The sequence below is a fragment of the Balaenoptera borealis genome, assembly GCF_965194805.1.
Source record: "Balaenoptera borealis genome assembly, chromosome: 15".
Lineage (NCBI taxonomy): Eukaryota > Metazoa > Chordata > Mammalia > Artiodactyla > Balaenopteridae > Balaenoptera > Balaenoptera borealis.
The window spans coordinates 9,063,152-9,081,548 of record NC_138871.1 but is presented as its reverse complement, the minus strand read 5'-3'; the positions used below and the strand labels follow the sequence as shown (position 1 = coordinate 9,081,548).

Below are 18,397 nucleotides of genomic sequence, written 5' to 3'. Positions count from 1 at the left end.
GACAGGCCAGGCATCGCCAGGAAGGAGGACCAGCAGGAGCAAAGACATGGGCCTGAGAACGGAGGGTTTCTGGGAAAGACACCCATTGCCTGGAATCAAATGGAGTGGTCTGATGCACAGGAGAAAAACCGCATGGATGAAGTAGGGCCAGCTGACAAAGGCCCTGGATGGGGGGGTTTGAATATGATGTGACAGGCACTCAGGTTCGCTTATTCCTACGAAGGAATGGGAGAAAGACGATCACGAGCTGTCCAGAAGGACCTGAAGGATGGAGAGACAGAGGTAGGGGGGTCTTAGGGCAGAAGCAGGTGAGTCACCCGCATGGGGCAAGGATGGTGCCTACGGGAGGGACCCTTGAAGGGTCCTTAGGAGGACTGAGCCTGGGGTGGGGCAGGGCAGAGAGCAGGCCAGAGCTGCCGAGGACTCGAGCTGGCTGGGCTTCAACAACAGCTGCCTGCAGAATCTAAGCCTCTCCTCCCCAGCTCAACAACATCACTTTAAGCCCTGCTCATACACCTGCAAAGAAGCCAGAATTCCTGGGAGTCAGTCAAAGCTGGCCTGGGCCCCCCGCCCCATGTGCCTTCAGACGCTCAGAGGTACCCACTATGAAGGGGCTCAGCGGCCACTCAGGTGGCTGTGATGTGTATCTGGGGTACGGATCTCCCGTTAGGGTCAGCTACCCAGAGGTCACCTCCCCAGAGGTCACCTCTTTGAAGTTTATTTCCAAAGATGCCAGCTGTTCCTCATTTTGGAGGAAGTGAGGAGGAACCCAACACAGACTAGCCAGGGGAGGAACTCAGGAGTCCTGAATAGCCATTGTCCATTCTTCAAAACCAGTCTGTTTTCTCCCAGTCCTCCTCATCTTGGCCTGACCAAGGTCCCCAGCCCTGTGGGCGTGGCTCTCCCTAAGGTGCAGGGCAAGGGGCAGGCAGTTCAGGGGAGAAGGCAGAGAGTGGAGGGAGAGGGAGGGGTTCCTGCTCCATCTGTCCTTCTAGGTGACACGAGGGCCAGGAGCCTGCGCCCCAGCCAAGCCTGAGGGAGTCCACGTCCCCCTGCTGGTGTCGAGTGCCAGCGGGAGAGTGCAGGGAGCAGAGGCGGGTGCAGAGAGCCGGAGGGCAGCCCCAAACTCCCCAGCCACACCCAGTCACGTAAGGCAGCTCTTGGCAGGGTCACCCGACACAGGGACAGGCCAGCGCAGGAGTAAAAGCAGTAAAACTTGTTTGTCAACTCTGTTAACACTTGGGGACATCATAAAGATATACAGGAGATGCACACAACACACACACACACACACACACACACACACACGCACAAGACACGTGCACACACACACGCGCGGCAGTCCCGTGCCCTCTGCAGAAGATGTGCAGAGACGCCAGGCGTGAGTTCAAAGGAATCTGTGAGGCCGGGCGGGGTTTACCCGGAGCATCAGCCAAGCCCAGAGCACACCCCGCCCCTTCCCTGTTCACACATGCACTTCTCCTATAAACAAGCCTCACGAGCACAGAGACGGGAGCACAGGCCATGTGCGTGGCGAGGCGTGTGCATGGTGAGGAAGCTGATGGGAGCCCCTTGCAGCTGCCAGGCTCAGTCTGGGTGGGGTGGCTTCTTGCGGCTGGGCCCTGGGGGGACAGGGCCCATCACAGATGCAGGACCCTCAGTGGGTCCCTGGCCGTCTGTCCCGTGAGGACACTGTCGGGCTATGAGGAGGGTGTGCCCAAGAGGCAGAGGAGGAGACAGAACAGGCTGGTGCCTCAGGGCAGCCCCAGTGCTGGGACGTCCCCCTCCGTGACCTTAAGTTTTCTTTCCACACAATGAGAGATGGTTAACTTCCTCAAAGTTCCCAAATTTAACCAAACTGGGGGAAAAGTTCCACCCTACCATAAAGATCCTGGTTCTACAGACCTTCCAAATCCCTAGGGGAAATACAGAACCAAAAATTCCTTCACTGTAGCATCCATGTGGCAGAAGGCCAGGGAGAAGTCAGGAAGGGCAGGGAAGGGTGGTCAACAGGAACGTCACACACGGCGGAGGTTTAACAAGACCACAGCGTCAGTCATCTCGATAAAAATGAGTTAAGTCTGGGCAAATATGGTTTAGGCAAGTCAGCTAAAAGAAAACAGAAAGCCCCCAGGACACCCCTGGTTCTGGGCTGTACGGCTGAGCTCGTCGCTTTGAGGAGGCAGTGGAAAACAGAGTCCAGTTACACGATGTTTGCACAGAGGCCGAAAGGACAGCCTCACACACACACGGAGGCCTGGGAAGGAGCTGGCCTCTTGCAGAATTGGTACCCATGGGCCAGAGGGAAGCACCTGGAGGCCAGCTCTCAGAGTACACGCCTGCATTAAGACAAACTCTCCCACCTCTCTCAAACAGCAGCCCCTCGCAGGGCAGCCCCAGACCCCCAGGCATCACTCTGACCTCAATGCTCCTTCTCCTCTGGGAGAACCCCTCTCAAACCAGGCAAGCACAGGGCTGCCAAAAATCACCCAGGGGCTGAGCAACTTCTTTATCCAAAAGCACTTTAAAATGCTCAAAGTACTCTAATCATCCCATTCAGAAGCAAGATTCCTGTTTTCCACACAAGCTCTGCCCTGATTTGCTAGGACACTTTGTGACTCTGAGCTAGGACAGAACTCGCACCCCCCCAGCCCCCTCCCACCTCCCATCCCACACCCACTCCCTGCAGTGTTGCAGAAGGAGCAAGTTGTTTCTTTTGTTGAACTTGGTGGTTAGCTTTCTCAGGCAGGAATCTCACTAGCTTAAAATTACAAACAATGGCTGTGATTGGTTCACTCATAAGCAGGTGACACTTCTGAAGTCAAGGGCCTCCAACAGGAGAAGCCCAGGCCATCAACTCTTGTAGCCTTAATGAAACAAGGACATTAAGAGACAAGGGGGCCTATACACAGAGGCTGGTCTGAGGGCATCCAGAGGGAGGGCGCTTTCCAGCAGAGGGGTGGGAGGGCCAGAATGGGGTGGAAGGAGAGAGTTCAGAGCGGGAGAATTACAATTGCATTCATTCATTTGTGCCCTCATTCAACCATCTAGCGCCCAACACAGCACGCGATGCTGAGACACCAGCTGTGCCCACAGTCTAGCTGGGGAGACAGACAAGTCGATGGACAACTGCAAAGCCATGGGATCAGTGAGGAGAGAGAGTCACACCCTGGGCACAGAGCACCCAGCCTCCGGGGAAGGCAGGACCAGGGTGGGAAGAAGGCTGGGAGCTTCCCGGGGGAAGGAGGAGCCTGGGCCAAGGCCCCAGGCAGAGACAGGAGGAGGGGTGGGGAGGGAGCGGAGGCTGGCAGAAGTGTTTATCTGCAGAGCTGGAGGAGGGCTGCGACCCAGCAGTCTTGGCAGGAAATCTCCCAGACAGGAGTGAGGGGCCTGGGGGCGGGGCCCAGCAGGGCTGCCCCAAGGGATAGGGTCCAGCAGGGCTGCCCCAAACGCTGGGAAAGGCCTGTCCCCATTTCCTCCAGGCTGGGTCGCCTCAGGCCAACCTCACTCCGGCCTTAATTTCCCCGCTGCACTCCAAGCAGAAAGAAGGCAAAGACTGCGAGCTCTAGGGATAAAAGGCTCGGCCAGCCCAGACCACCACTCCCTGTAAAACAGGGCAGATGACGCCGCTGCTCTTTTTGGCTGGTGAGTAGCCCGATCATCTTTGAAGATGAAACACTCCTGGGCCCTAATGAGGAGTCAGTGGGTTCAGCGGGGAGTGGGGCTGGGCCGCGGGAGTCCAGTCGTCTGCCCCACCCGGCCCCTCCCAGTCTGGACAGTACGCGGCCCAGGGGGATATAGGATGCTCCACGTTGCCGTGCAGACTGCTGCCCGTGTGCCCGCACCAGCCCCACCCCTCCCCGTCCCTTCTCTGCTCTTGGCTACCTCAGACCAGCATCAATCCCAGTGGGCTCGAGCTGCAGCAAAGGCATCTAAGAGCTGCCTGGGCCTCACTTGCCTCTTTTGCTGCCCTGGACCAGCACCCGGCCAAGACACGCCGGCCCCTCGTGTTTCCAGGCCAAATGGGTCATTTCCAATATGCAGCCGACCGGGGTTGACACTTCACAGCCTCCTTTACATGCATGAGAACAGTCCTCAAATACAAAAGGATACCCTCAGCCCGCTTACTCCCCTCTCTCCCCAGGCTGTTGAAGGCACATGTGCTACCAGACTGTGAGGCGAGGTCCAGGGGTGGCCCCAGGGGCCTGGAGGGCAGCTCTTCCTTGGCCAGACCAGACACAAGTGTCCTCTTTTCTCTCTTGCCCCTCCCCTTCTTCTTCTCTCTTTTTCCCTTCCCCCAGCCCAGACCTGGGGCCTGCCCACCTGTGTCCTGCTCAGACAGACCACCCCCAGGGGCTGACCCCACCTCTGTTCCAGAGCCCCCGGAACACCCACACTTAGCCTCCGTAACGAGCTCCAGTTTCACGGGAAATAGCCGGCAAAGGGGAACAGGGCCCGGGGACAGCTCACGTAAACTCACTGACATTAGGCACAACTGAGAGATAACCTTTGCTGCGAGTTCCAGGAGAGGAGCGTACACCTGGGGGTTATCATATCTTCTTAACAGTTCATTTGTATTCATTAAGTAATTAATTCACTTATCTGATTTGCAGAATGATGCCCAAAGGCTGGCCTTCTGGATGTCAACATCCAACCCCTGGGTGAGCTTTTGGAACCACCGCCTTCCTAAATTAGCAAGATGCCTATCTGCATCCTTCATCCCTGAGTCCCCAGGGATGGGGGAGCTCACTGAGCTCTACCCCCCAACTCCCCAGGGAGCCAGGCTTGGGACTCCCAGGCTGAAGCCCCTACACCGCCACCCCTGCTTGACATTCACCCCAGGGGCCACAGGCCTGACCATTCCAAGCCCCACAACCGGCAGGCTCTGGGGCACCTTGTTGCCCCTGACTCCCGCCAAAGCATAGCTTTCAGGAAAGCTGGGCGACGTCTGGAAAGTCAATTAGGAAGAACTGGGGGAAGGCCAAGGACTCGGCCTCAGTGAGGACCACAGGGAATAGGAACAGGGAGCTGGACCCAGCTCCACTAGCAGCAAACAAGGGGCCTCTTGCATCTGAACATTCCCTGTGCTTCTCCTTTAGGGCACTCCCTTCCCACGCCACTCCCCTCGCCAGCACTTCATCTCCTGCGTCCTCTCTAACGCAGCTGACAAAGCCACGCCAGGCCGCAAAGGACACAGCGAAACTCACAGCCTGCACGCCCGTGCCCACTGCGCCTCCATGAGGGGCACAGGCTCTGTGGAGACGGGCGGGAGTAGCTGGCTGGGCTCTGCTCCGAGGCCCCGGGCTTTCAGGACTGGCAGCCTTAAAGGCCCCCAGGCTGCGCCCTGTGGACAGCCCAGGCTTCCCTGCTACCCTGGGGTGGCGCCTTGGAGGAGGTGGGCAGGGGCTGGGTGCTCACCTTGTAGTCTAGCTGGGCACTGGCCTTTGGCTGCTGCTCCTGGCCGGGCGGCATGGTCTCAGGGCCCAGGTACTGCCCCAGGGTTGATGGCCTCATGAGGCTCAGGAGATGGCTGAGCGAGGACAGCTGGGGAGAGAAGGGGGGCCATAACTCACGAGTGCTTGGGGCACTTTGGGGACGCATGGCCGGGACACCCCGGCTGGCAGGCATGGGTCAGAGCCTAGGCTCTGGAGCCAGACCATTGGCTCCACGACCTGGGGGCACCTTTTCCCTTGGGAGCCGTGTGGCCTCTCGGAGCCTGTCCCCATCTGTGAAATGGGGACAAACACACCCCTTCTTCCCGGGAGAAGAGGCTCTCACGCTCACAGGGCATGCATCCTTTAGACAAGTGAACGAGGAGGACTCAACCCACATCCCGGGACTGAGCAGACACTCAGGGCTTAGAAGAACCAAGACCAGAAGAGGGTCTCCTCTGCCACCAGACAAGACCTTCCCACCCTGAGCTGCTGCTCAGGCCCGCTGGTCCTCTCTTGTCATTTAACTTGTTACCACGGGCGTTTTCAACACTCCTGAAAGAAGAGAGGTTGAGAACTACCTCCATACCCATCTGTGTGAACGTGAATGATGACTGCACTCATCACCCGCAGGCCCCCTCCGCCTTTCTTCCTTCCAGAGAATTTCAAAGCAAATCCAAACACCGTATCATTTTACCCACAAAGAGCTTCAAACAGAAAAGGATAAGGAGTTTTTCCCCAACATAATCACATCATTCTCTTGCCCAACAAAATTACCAAGAATTCCTTACACGATCAAACACCTGTGTTCACTTTTCTCTGATTGTCTCAAAAATGTCCTTATGCAGTTGTTTTGTTGGAATGGGATTCCCCGTGAGGTGCACACATTGCCCTTTGGTTAATGTATTATATCACTCAATCTGCTAGCTGCCCTACCCCCCATCTCTGAACAAATGGGGGCACGTGGCCTGCCTCAGTCCAGGTGTCTGCATCCAGCCACTCCTTCCCAGCCAGCCCCTGCACCTGGTTTGGGCAGCCTCGGCTGAGCCCCAGCAAGGACCACCAGCTGACCCAGAGCTAACTCACGGCCGGGGGTCAGTCTCTGAGCCCTGGGCCCCTCTGAGGCCACCTGTGACCCTGGGGAGGGAGGATGCAGAAGGAAAGAGCTGGGCCAGGGGAGTTCACAGAGGCACCATGTCTTTAGATGTAGCAGGTGGAGGCTGGCCCAAAGGGTGAGGGCTAAGCCTCTGGGCCAGCTCCCTGCCCGGGGCCAGCTCCCTGCCCGAGCCCAGCCCTGTCTGGCACACCTGGCTTCTTCCCCCGACTCGCCCGCAGGCACCTGCTCAGCACCTCGGCCAGCCACAGGCTTAGAAAGCCCACAAGAGCAGCTGGGCTGAGTGAGGGCTAGGAGTTAGGCCCGGGGCCTCGGCTCCTGGAAGGGGGAGAGGGCTTCTTGGCCTAGCGTCTGATCGCAGAGAGGGAGGGCAGGAGGCAGGGAGACAGAGGGGGGAAGGTTCTGGGCGAAGAGAGGCACCATCTGGAGCTTCACCAAAACCAGAGCTGTGCTGCCTCGCTCAGGCCTTCCAAGTCTGGTGATAGTTTCCAAAACAGCCCCGCCTGCTCCGGGCTCACAGCTGTGCAAGCACAGGAGCGGGCTCTGCAGCCCACGCCCCCAGAAGCAGCCCTTCGGCAGGCAGCCCCGCCCCAGCTGGGACCCTCCCTGCCAGGAGCCCTGGGCGGGCCGGGCTGGGCCGGGGAGCACACAGCAGCGGCTGGCTGCTCCCACGGTTTTCCTCTCACTCCGTGAAAACAGCTTCGCTCTGCTCAGCACAGCAAGCTGCTGCCTTCTGATTGCTTTTTCTCTTTTGTTCCCAGCTCTGGCAGCCGCAGTCATCCCCTCCCCGGGAGACACACCCTTCTCCGCGGTCAGGACTTATTTGGGCTGCGTGGGTCCCAGCAGGGCCAGGCTCTGACCAGCATGCCTCCCCACTTTACCCCCACTGCTGGGAGCCGTCTCTGCAAACACTCAGCCTGTTAGGACAGACATCCCCAGGCAAGAAGCAAATGATCACCCAAAAAGGCAGGCCTCCGCTGGCCTTGTCGGTTTGTCCGGCAAGAGGCAGCAGACAGTTCCAGCGAGGCAACTGTCCACACAGCGGTCCCTCCTGTGCTCAGACCCTGGCAGCTGCTTCTATTGGCCCAGCGGAGAAGGCCAGCATCTTAAATGTCTGCGAGGCCCCGGGTGGCCCCTCTTGTTCCCTGGAGCCTGTGCCCTGCCTGGGCCTTCTGACCGGACACTGCACAGCTGCCCCCTCCGCCTTCCAGCCTTCCTCCGGGCCCACCTTCCCAGTGAGGCGCCCGCCCACCCATCTACCCAGCAGCAAGCACCTGCTCTTGCTAATCCCCTTCCCTGCACGACTTTTGTTTCCCAAGCACTTATCACCTTCTGACATGCTATGTAATTTTCTTGTTTGTTACGTTTATTATTATCTGTCCCCTGCCCCTCACTAGAACGTAAGCTCCGTGAGGGCAGTTTTGGTCACTGCAGAGCCTTGCACAGCACGTGGCACATGGCACAGTTGCGCCCCCTTATCCGAAGTTTCACTTTCCACGGTTTCAGATACCCGTGGTCGACCGAGATCCGAAAATATGAAGTGGAAAATTCCAGAAATAAACAGTTTGTAAGTTTTCAATCGCGCGCACCCTTCTGAGTAGCGTGATGAAATCTCGCGCAGTCCTGCTCCGTTCCTCCCTGGCTGTGAATGTCCCTGTGCCCAGCGGATCCTACCCCGTTAGTCACCTGGTGGTCGTCTCAGTTACCAGATTGACTGGCGCAGTATTGCAGTGCTTGTGTTCTTGTGCTCAAGTGACCCTTATTTTACTTAATAAAGGTCCCAACGCACAAGGGCAGTGATGCTGGTGATTAGGATGTGCCAGAGAGAAGGCTTAAAGCGCTTCCTTTAGGTGACAAGGTGAGAGTTCTTGACTTTAGAAGGAACGGAGAAAAATCATGTGCTGAGGTTGCTAAGATCTACAGTGAGAACAAATCTCCTATCCGTGAAATTGCGAAGAAGGAAAAAGAAACCCATGCTGGTTTTTGCTACTGCATCTCAAAATGTAAAAGTTATGGTCACAGTGCGTGATAAGGGCTTAGTTATGATGAAAAAGGCATCAAATTTATACAATAAGATATTCTGATGGGGAGAGACCACACTCACACAGCTTTTATTGCAGTATATTGTTATAATTGTTCTATTTCATTATTAGTTATTGTTATTAATTTTTTACTGTGCCTAATTTATAAATTAAACTTTATCATTGGTAGGTATGTATAGGAAAAAAACATAGCATATATAGGTTCAGTACCATCCACCATTTCAGGCACCCACTAGATATCTTGGACTGTATCCCCCGCGGATAGCAGGGACTACTGTATATGCTTAATAAGCATTTGTTAAATGAACAAATGAATGAATGGCAGGTCAGGTCTGCAGCTGGCCTTTCCATAGTAGATGCAAGACTTTGCCTCCCTTGATTCTGGCCATTCGAAGCCCGTGTTTTCCAAACTCCAAACTGGAAGGCATGGCTTGACAAAGCAGGCTTGCTGTGTTGTAAGAGGTGGCCTGGGATAAGAAACGAACTCCCGATTTCTCGCCAAACCTGTTACACCTGTGTCTCGCCTGTCTCGGTCTCGGTAAAGGGCTTCTCCATCCTGCCAGCTGCATAGGTCTTGGAGGCCTCCTCGCCTCCTTTCTCTCCCATTCCGCATCCCGCTGGCTGTACTTGGGAAATACACCTAGAATCTCACCACTGCTCGCCACCTGCGTGTGCCGCCATTTCCCCAGGCCAAACCACCATCAGCTGTTGCCAGGATTACTGCAATTGCTTCCTTCCACCCGCAACAGTCTAGTCTCAACACAGCAGCCAGTGTAATTGTAAAAAATTTTATAAATCAGATTATGTCCCTCCTCTTATCAAAACCTTCCAGTGGCTCTCCACTTTAGCATGAAAGTCAAGCCCCCACCTGAGTCCCCACTTACCTCTCTGACCTCAGCTCCTCCTACTCCACCCTCAGCCCTCTGCTTCAGCCACACCGGCCTCTCCTTTTGCCTCCAACCTAAGAGGCCTTTGCCTGCCCCAGTGCCTTTGCACTGCCTGTTCCCTCTGCCCGGAATGCTTTTCCCCAAGAAACCTGCGTGACTCCTTTAGGTCGGTGCTCAAATGTCCCCTTCTCTGTTCACCCCTATAAAACAGCATCCCCCCAACACTCCCCCTCCTCTTTATCTGGCATTATTTTTCTCCATAGCACTTATCACCATCTGGAATGCCAAAGATTTACTTCTCTCTTGGTGCCTGTGTCTGTCTCCCGCTGAGTTTCATGAGGGAAGGAGACTGAATGCTGTTCAGGGCTGTATCTTCAGTGCCCTGAGCCGTGTCTGGAGCACACTGGTGCCTGGGGCCAAAACCCTGCTGTTTCTGGGATATTCCCATGATTCGCAGGAACAACAGGAAGGAAGCAGTTTGACCCTGAGACTCTCCTGGAAGATGCAAGCCGTGGGGTCGTTGCATCCCGACCACCTACAGAAGTCCTGTCCCTCAAATTCAGTTCTTCAGCACCTGCTCCTGCTCCTGGGGCCTCAGGCTGCAGCCCGAGATGGAGAACCAAGCAATCCAGGCATCGGGGACTCCTCCTGCCCAGCAGTGCCCTGAGAACCCCCTGCCTGGACACTCACCCCAGATCCTCTCCTTCTACGAGCCAATTCTCAACCACTGAAGTCCCCTTCACGGTGAATCAATTGCTAAGGTTTATCAAGCACTTATGCATGGATGAAGGAAAGGTCGGCCCTTGTCCTCCTATCTGCCAGCCAGGACCAAAGCTCAAGGGACCAGCCGGGCACCTCAGGTGAAGCAGCACGTGTGGTCCAGGCTGTCACCGCAACAGGATCCAAGGAAGGGGCTGGAGAAGCAGAGACGGCACACTGCAGGGGTCCCAGGCACGGACTCTGCAGTCAGGGCACCTGGGTTTGAATCCTGGCTCCACGGCTTTCCCACTGCGTGACCCTGAGAAGTCTCCTAACCATGCCTGCCTCCGTTTCCCCATCTGTACCGCACCGGGGCTCAGCCGTGCTCTGCAGCACCTTAGAGCCACCACTTCGGTTGGGATGTGACGGGTGGAAAGGAAGAAGTGCCCCAGGCGCAAAGCCACGTGCCGAGGGTGGCTGGGCTGGCCCGCGAGGAGGGCCCAGGCAGCCCTGGCAGCCACGTGGTCGAGGAGGAGTGGGGAAAGCGGGGCGTGGGGGCTTGACGTGGGCGGCTGCAGGGCCAAGGTGGCCCTCTGAAGGCGTGTCTCCTAAGGAGCCGCCTGGCAGGCCGGACTGGAAAGGGGAGCGCCTGCGGCCCAGAGACCTGGCAGGAGGCCGTGCAGCAGCCGCGGGCTTGCAGTGGGGACGGGGAAGCACATCAGGAGGACAGCGGGCAGGCCCGAGCCGCCCGTCCGCCCCTCGAGCCGCCGCGGGTCTGGCGCAGCTTTGCCTGGGCCACTCGGCCCGCCTGCCGCCCCGCTCCTTGCTGCGGCACGAGCACTGACGCACCCTTCGAGACCTGGCTCAGGACGGCTCTGGAAGCCATTTCGCTGCCCCCGGGCAGAGTTAGTCACCGGGCCTTCGGCCTGCCTCGCTCACACCCTCTCCTCCGAGGTCGTCTCCTGGTGCAGAGCCTGGCACACAGGAGGCGCTCGGCTGGGGTCTCACGAACGCACGGCGGGCACGCGGGCAGGTGGGTGACAGGTGTGGTGGGACAGCCCTGGAGCTGGGACCCACAGGGGCAGGGCTGGACTCGCCCCAGACAGGCTGGGAGCTCCCAGGCCAGCTCTCCCTGGGGGAGGCATCCCCCCGGCCCTCCTCCCCCACCAGCCCCGCTCACTCGCCTCCCCTCCAGGTCCCCGCCAGGGCAGACCACCCAGCTCTTCCCCCGCGCCACTCCCCTCGCCACTCTCTGGCCCTCATCACGCTCCCCGCACTCTCCCCTGCGTAGGCTCTGGCTAATAAAAAACAAATCAAAACAAAACCCCAAGCCTTGAACTGACCCTCATGCTCGAGCCAGCCTGTGTTTTCCTGATCGCTGCCAAGTGCTGCCGGACGGACGGTGGCTACTCCCACCCACCACGTGCAGCCAGTCTTGCCTTTCCTGATCTCAACACTCTGGCCTCTCACCTCCGCTCTGCTGACACGTGTTTGGTTCTCCAAGGAGCTCGGTGGCCGCACTCGGGTCAACGCCAAAGCCTCTCTACCAGGCTGCCCCACCCCCGGCCGGAGCCTCCTGGGATCACTCTGTCTTGTCCTCGCTGCTGCATCTCTGCCTGCCCCGCCCCTGTTTGGCTCCTCTGTTCTCTTTCTCGCAGAGATGTTCTGTCATCAGGCTCTCACCTTTGTGAAGTGACCCCTGAGCAGGCCACCCTCCCCTGCGAAGTGACCCCTGAGCAGGCCACCCTCCCCTCCTGCCCTCCCAAGGTCTCTGCCTGGGGAACCTTCCTTTGCACACCCGGGAGCTCAGCCTCGGGTTCCTTCAGCCCACACGTGTGTGCTGAGGTCGTGTGTGTGTCAGGTACTGTGCTAGGAGCTGACGGGCAGTGGTGAGCAGGAACCGTTTGGTCCCTGTACTCAAGGAGCTGCGGATGCTGTGTGTGTGTGTGTGTGTGTGTGTACACAGACCCTGAACAAAGAAAAAATATCAGGAGGTGAGCACCACAAATACTTTCAAAGAGTGTGATGGTGCCAGGGCACTTTTTGGATTGGGTGGTCAGCAAACGCCTCCTGGAGAAGGTGACACTTCAGCCGGAACTGGGGTGAGAAGACGCTCACACCGTCCTAAGTCTTGGGGAAAGCATGGAAGGCAGAGGGGCAGCGGGGCAAAGCCAGGCCGGGCCTGCTTGGATGAGCCAAGCCAAGCGGTCACCTTTCTGAGCTCCCGCCCTGCGATCGTGGCCCCTTAGACTCAGCCATATATGGTCCACCCGCCCCAGGAGGGTCCAGAACATTCTCTCAGCACTCTGGCCGCGGGCTTGCCTGGTGCACCTCCAGTGACTAGAGACGCAGCCTTTCGCCGGGACTGCCTTGCCTGTCTCGTGCTGCAAGACGGCTCAGCTGTACCCGGCAGCTCTTCTGGGGTTCCAGGGAGGCCCTTGGGGCGGGGGGAGGCCGGTGAGAGCATTCTCAACCCCTCTGCCACCCGCCCTTGGGCTGGCTGTGACCCATGCTGCCCCCAGGGCCCCTGAACTACTGCTCTCTGAGCTGCAAGGAGGTTGCAGTTGGAGCTTTTTGGAGAGCAGAGGGTGGAGGAAAGAAGGCACTTCCTCCCCTGCTGCCCCAAGAATGCCTGACATGGGGCAGTAAGGGTCACTGGGAGTGAGCAGGGCTAATTTAGTAGTGTTCGTTTTCACCTTTATTGTTTTTCCACCTATAAAAAGTTATATAAGCAGGGGCTGGGGAAGAGGGAATGGGAGTTAGTGTTCAGCGGGTGCAGAGTTTCTGTCTGGGAGGATGAAAAAGTTCTGGAGGTAGATGGTGGCAGTGGTTGCGCAAGACTGGAACTGCACACTTCAAAACGGTTAGAACTCTGCCCTTAGAATTGTTAAGATGGTAAAAAAAAAGTTAAAATGGTAACTTTTATGTTATGTATATTTTACCACAATTTTTGAAAAAGTAATACCTGCTCCCAGCTGACTGCTCTATCCTCAGTGCGGAGCACACAGTAGGCATGCAAAAAGTAACTGTCGAATGCAAGAATGTGAGCAGAAAATTCCACTCACCTTGACTCCGCCGGCCTGAGGCTCCCAACCTTTGGGAAAAGCAGCGGGAGGAGCCGGCCAGGCTTCCCCAGCGGATGCTGAGGCAGAGACTCACCTGGGCCTTCTCTTGCCAGAGAGGGAGCGTCTCTTGCTGGTCCAGCAGCCGGGCAATGATCACGAGGCTGAGCTGGCGTCGAAGCTGCCTGTGAGAGAAGGGGCGAGAGAGACTGAGGGGATGTACCACCCTGGGCCGGGGCGGGGGGATTGAAGTCCCCAGGGTGGGCGCAGGGAGGGGCAGGACACACACTGAGATGTGAACAGGGGAGAGCCACGTGGGGAACTTTGGCTTTCTCCTTTGGTTTATAGCATTTATTATTTATTTTAGAAGTAATAAAACATGCAAGATGCGAAAGTTTAAAAATAAGCAAAAAGAAAAAATTATTTTTTAAAAAAAGTGGTGAGGCTTCCCTGGTGGCGCAGTGGTTGAGAATCTGCCTGCCAATGCAAGGGACACGGGTTCAAGCCCTGGTCTGGGAAGATCCCACATGCCGCGGAGCAACTAGGCCCGCGTGCCACAACTACTGAGCCTGCGCGTCTGGAGCCTGTGCTCCGCAACAAGAGAGGCCGTGATAGTGAGAGGCCCGCGCACTGCGATGAAGAGTGGCCCCCGCTTGCCGCAACTAGAGAAAGCCCTCGCACAGAAACGAAGACCCAACACAGCCAAAAATAAATAAATAAATTAAAAAAAAAAAAAGTGGTAACTTCAGAGGCTAGCATAGTAGTATTTATCATCTTACTTTTCTCCTCTATATATTTGTGCTACACAGAGATAGGGACTGTTCAACCTCTTTTGCACAGACCGTTGCCTTTTCCTTCCTTTGCAGCATTATGATCTTTCAGCCCATGTAGGGTGGTGGAAGGCAGGTGACCGGGGCTTGGTGAGGCCAAGTTTTGTTTTTTGTTTTTTTTTCAGCCAGCATCCCGTGACTTTCCTTTGGAGAAACCCTCACCCACCACACCCGGCCCAAATCCCGGCTCCCAGGGTGGGCACGTGAGCCAGGCCTGGCCCATCAGTCCCTGTGTTTGAGCCACTGAGAGGTGGCCTCGGGGTCTTGGCTGGAGCTACCAGTAGAGCGTGTGCCTTTCCAGCAGGACCACTGATCAGGTGGGAGGTGACCCCCCTGTCGCTGGTGGCCATCCTGCCTCTTTGTGGGGCAGCCTGGAGGATGAAGCAAGCAGAGGTAGAGCCCTGACAACACCCAGAGCCCGCCCTGCCTGAAGCCTCCGGCCCCCGGACCCATGCGGTCAGTGGGTTGGTCAGCTCAGCCGATAAAGTCCCTTTGGCTTCTTCAGTCAGTCTGAGCTGGGCTCCTAAGTCTAGCACCAAACAGTCCTAACTGATTCACTCAGGATGGAGCTGGTGTCTCCACTCTTCAGGAGTGAAGACCTCTAATGGGGATTTCAGACGCTAATGTTTGGGGCTCTGATTTTCATGGGTCCTTGAGGGCTGGAGTGAGTAAAAAGAAGAGAGGAGGGAAGTAGAGACTAGAGGACAGGGCTAGGGGTGCCAGTGGCCAGGAGAGGCTGGAGAGGGGCGATGGGAGAAGGGGTGGAGGGTTACACCTTCCTCGAGGCTTCACACACTTTTTGCCCCCGTGGACAGCAGAAGGCAGCCCCTGGCATGGACTCAGATGTGGCCCACGGTCCCGATTTCCCACAGAAAGCCAGCACCAGGGGAAGCTAAGGAGAAGTCCTGAAGCCGGCGGAAACTGAAGGAACACGTGGGCTGGAAGCGGCTCCGTAGAGGAGAAATGCCCTCTGGTAACAACACTGCTGGAGGGTCCCCACGGGCGCCCCTATCCCCATCCTTGGGACGACCTCACGGGGAAACGAAGGACAGGACATTGGGGACAGGCAGCCCTCGGAAATGATGTTTCCCTAAGGAAGTACCTGGGGTAAGCAGGACTGAGCCCCGCCTGAGCAGTGCTGAAGGCGCCCTTGCAACTTCCCCAGGGCCTGCGGCCACCGTGACCTCACGTGGGTGCAGGGGGGGCTCCCAGTTGGTGGGGAACGGAGGTGGGAATGGCCTCCTCCAAGCCAGGAGGGTAGGTGGTACTTGAAGCAGGGGCCTTGTTGATCTTCTTATTCAAGAAAATCAGAGGAATCAACAAGGCAAGAGGCTCTTGATTAAAAAAAAAAAAGGGAAAAAAGCAACATCAGGCAGCAGCATCACATACTAGAAGAGCAAACATGGGAAAGAGGGGAGACGCTCCCACACAGCTGGCGGGGACATGAACGCGTACACCTACGTCGGCCAACTGCCTGGCGAGACCTACTAAAGATAAGGATGTTCGTGTGCCCGCCCCACGGCCCAGCAGTCCTACTCCCGGGCACACACGAACGACGTACGAGAAAAGAGAGGCGGACGAGCAGCACCGATCCGCCACTAGAATGGACAGAGGGGCTGGGCTCCACCCACCCATCTCAAGCCCACGCGGAACGAATGTGGATGAGCCACGACTCCATCCGGCAGCACGGGTGAGCCTCACAGGGCTGTGTGAAAGAAGCCAGTTCCAACAGAATACATGTGTATGATTTCACTTACATTAAGTACAAAAACGGGGATACTTGGCAGGGGTGGGGTGGCGGGCAGGCTCTGCTCACGTCTCATTTCTTCTTCTTTTTTTTCTTTTCATTCGGCCGCACCATGTGGCTCGCGGGAACCTTAGTTCACCAACCAGGCACTGAACCTGGGCCCTGGCAGTGAAAGCGCTGCGTCCTAACCACTGGACCACCAGGGAACTCCCTCATTTCTTGATCTGGGTGCTGGTCTTACATGTGTTCGACTTGTGGAAACCCACTGAGCACACACTTACGGTCTGTGTTCTGTTCGTATGTTGCAGTCCAATAAAACTATTACTTAAAGAAGAAGTTCAGCTGTGGGGTGGTAAGGATTGCCTGACTTAGCCAATAAAAATATAGGATGCCAGTTAAATATGAACTTCCTATAGATAAAGAACAATTTTTTTTAGCGTGAGTTTCTCCTATGCGATCTTTGTATTTTATCTGGCCACCCTGGGAGGGGCCGGCCATCCCCTTCCATTCTGGACTGGTGACCCCGGTTCCCTTTCTGCAGAGCGCCCCAGCTTTCCCACCCACCCTCCGAGTCCTGGGGAGAGGCAGCCCCATCTGGACTGCGTCATGGGACAGAACATGGGAGCCCTCATCCGGCGCCCCCCACACCAGACCCCTCACCCGGAGCCCCACCCGCGTCTCTCCCTGGGCTCCCGCCGCGGCGCCCGCCCAGCACCGGCCGCCAGAACCTGCTCTCCAGCTGTTCCCCGGGAGCCCCAGCAGCAGCTGGGCCAGGAGCACGGGGCGGTGGGGGGCGGGGGGGGGGGAGGTAGACGGGCCCTCCGCGCCAAGCTGCTGCTCCAACGCGAGAACTTGCAGCCGGAGTCCCCAGTCCAGCATCTGGGCTTCATTAATCCAAACCCGGGCCTTGGGGAGCGCTGTTACCCGCAGCGGGTGGGGAGGGGCCGACCCGGGGGTGGGGTGCTGGCAGGCCGGCAAAGCAGAGCCGGGGGTGGTTCCAGAAGGGAAGAGGTGGGCCGGGTGGGTCAGGACAGAGCTGCTGTCCAGAAAGAAATAGAAGACAAGCATCAGAAGGAGCCCCGGGGGGGTGAATGGATGAAAAGAAACCCACATCTGAGGGCAGTGCGCTCCCCGCCTGCCCACTGCCTTTCATCCTGACGGCCCTCCCTGCCTTCTACACACAGTCCCCTGCCCTCTCAGTTCCCACTGGGACACAGGGAGAGGGAACAGGACCACTTTTTAATTCCACACTGAGAACTCACTCTACAGAGGGGAAAGAGCAAAGACTCACCCCAAACACCACCCACACTGTGCAGGGGGCGAGCAGGGGGACCCGTGGCCCGGCTGAGGTTGGCCCCGGGCCGTCCTCCCCCAGAAGCTGCCCAACGCCACCCGGCGAGGCCTCCCCGGAACTCAAACCAGGCGAACACAGGAGGATGCAGAAGCCACTGGAGCCACGCCAGCCAGTGTCATGTAAGGCAACAGGCTCCAGCCCTCTGAAATCACACCAGGCCAGGCCTCTGCCTCAGTCCTGCCCCGCCACCCTGACAGGCCGCTGTAAGACCAGGACACCAGATCAGCACTCAGAGGGCCTAAGGCGCTGGGAAATTGGGAAATGACTTTTCCAAACCAACAGCAGAGCCGGGAAGTGGAGCGCAGGCGCTCTACTCCCCAGCCTCCAGCCTCCAGCCCCTGCAAGGGGCAGCCTGTGGGTGCTCTGAGGACCGCAAAGGCGCCTGCCACCTCGGGCCATTAGGGTGTCAGGACAACCACACAGGTCACTGCAGCCCCCCTGGAGGGGAACTAGGCTCTGCTGAGGTTGAACTACCGTAAGAGGCCACCAGGCATCTGGCCAAAGGCGTGAACGGCCTTTTCCATGTCTCTAGGGCAGCTCAGGAAGCAACTGCAGCGGCCTGTTCCGCCGTGGAAATGCCGCCCAACACCCTGCCCCAGGGCGTCTGCCCGGCTCGCCGCTCCCGGGCTGTCCATGCCGCCTCTCAGGCATCACGACCGCCTCTCATGCCACCCGCCCCTCACTCCTTCCCTGGAGTCTCCTATCTTGCACGTGAGCATGTGCCACCTGGGCAGGAAGGACAAGGACCTGGGCTCAGAGGTCAGGGTAAACTCTTCAGCCGTCTGCCCGGTCATCCCCACACCTGCTGGGACACTCACAAGTGTGGGCACACACAGTGCAGACAGGAAGAGACGGTGGGATTCAGACAGCCTCAGATCCACATGGTGGGGTCCCACCAGGCAACGTGAAGAAGCCATCTACCGGTCCCACCGGCACCCATGTTCAAAACCGGGCACCACACACCTACGGAATGGAAGTTGGGGAAGCGGTTTTCTTTGCAGAGGGAATGCCTGGGGGGGGGGCGGCCCAGGGGCCTTCTGGGGAGCAAGCAGGTGACGTTCTGGCCTGTGAGGCAGCGGTGGTTGCCCAGACGCTTGGCAAAGTGTACAGTGTCCACCTCTGATGTGTCCTCTCCTGCATGCATAGTACAACCAAATAAAAAGGTTACTACCGCTTAGTAAATAAAGTTCATGTGGACGATCACAACCCAACTTCCATCCTCCTATCTCC

The 18,397-nt window shown here is 57.5% G+C and overlaps 1 protein-coding gene and 1 long non-coding RNA gene across 4 annotated transcripts in view; one reads left to right on the top strand and one right to left on the bottom strand.

Moving 5' to 3' along the window:
* The window catches only part of FAM178B (family with sequence similarity 178 member B), an 86,316-nt gene that overhangs the window by 10,499 nt on the left and 57,420 nt on the right, over window positions 1-18,397 (bottom strand). Inside the window, exons 11-12 of one of the 3 annotated variants that reach the window (XM_082356199.1) lie at window positions 13,334-13,421; window positions 5,419-5,544 (exon numbers count right to left, since the gene is read on the bottom strand). In XM_082356199.1, the coding sequence (XP_082212325.1) occupies window positions 5,419-5,544; window positions 13,334-13,421 (214 nt within the window). The other 2 variants (XM_082356198.1, XM_082356197.1) reach the window with 2 other exon arrangements.
* On the top strand, window positions 3,287-11,496 carry LOC309611581. Its single transcript, XR_014234604.1, has 4 exons — window positions 3,287-3,645; window positions 4,614-4,661; window positions 7,308-8,113; window positions 9,739-11,496. It is a non-coding gene; the product is annotated as an uncharacterized lncRNA (long non-coding RNA).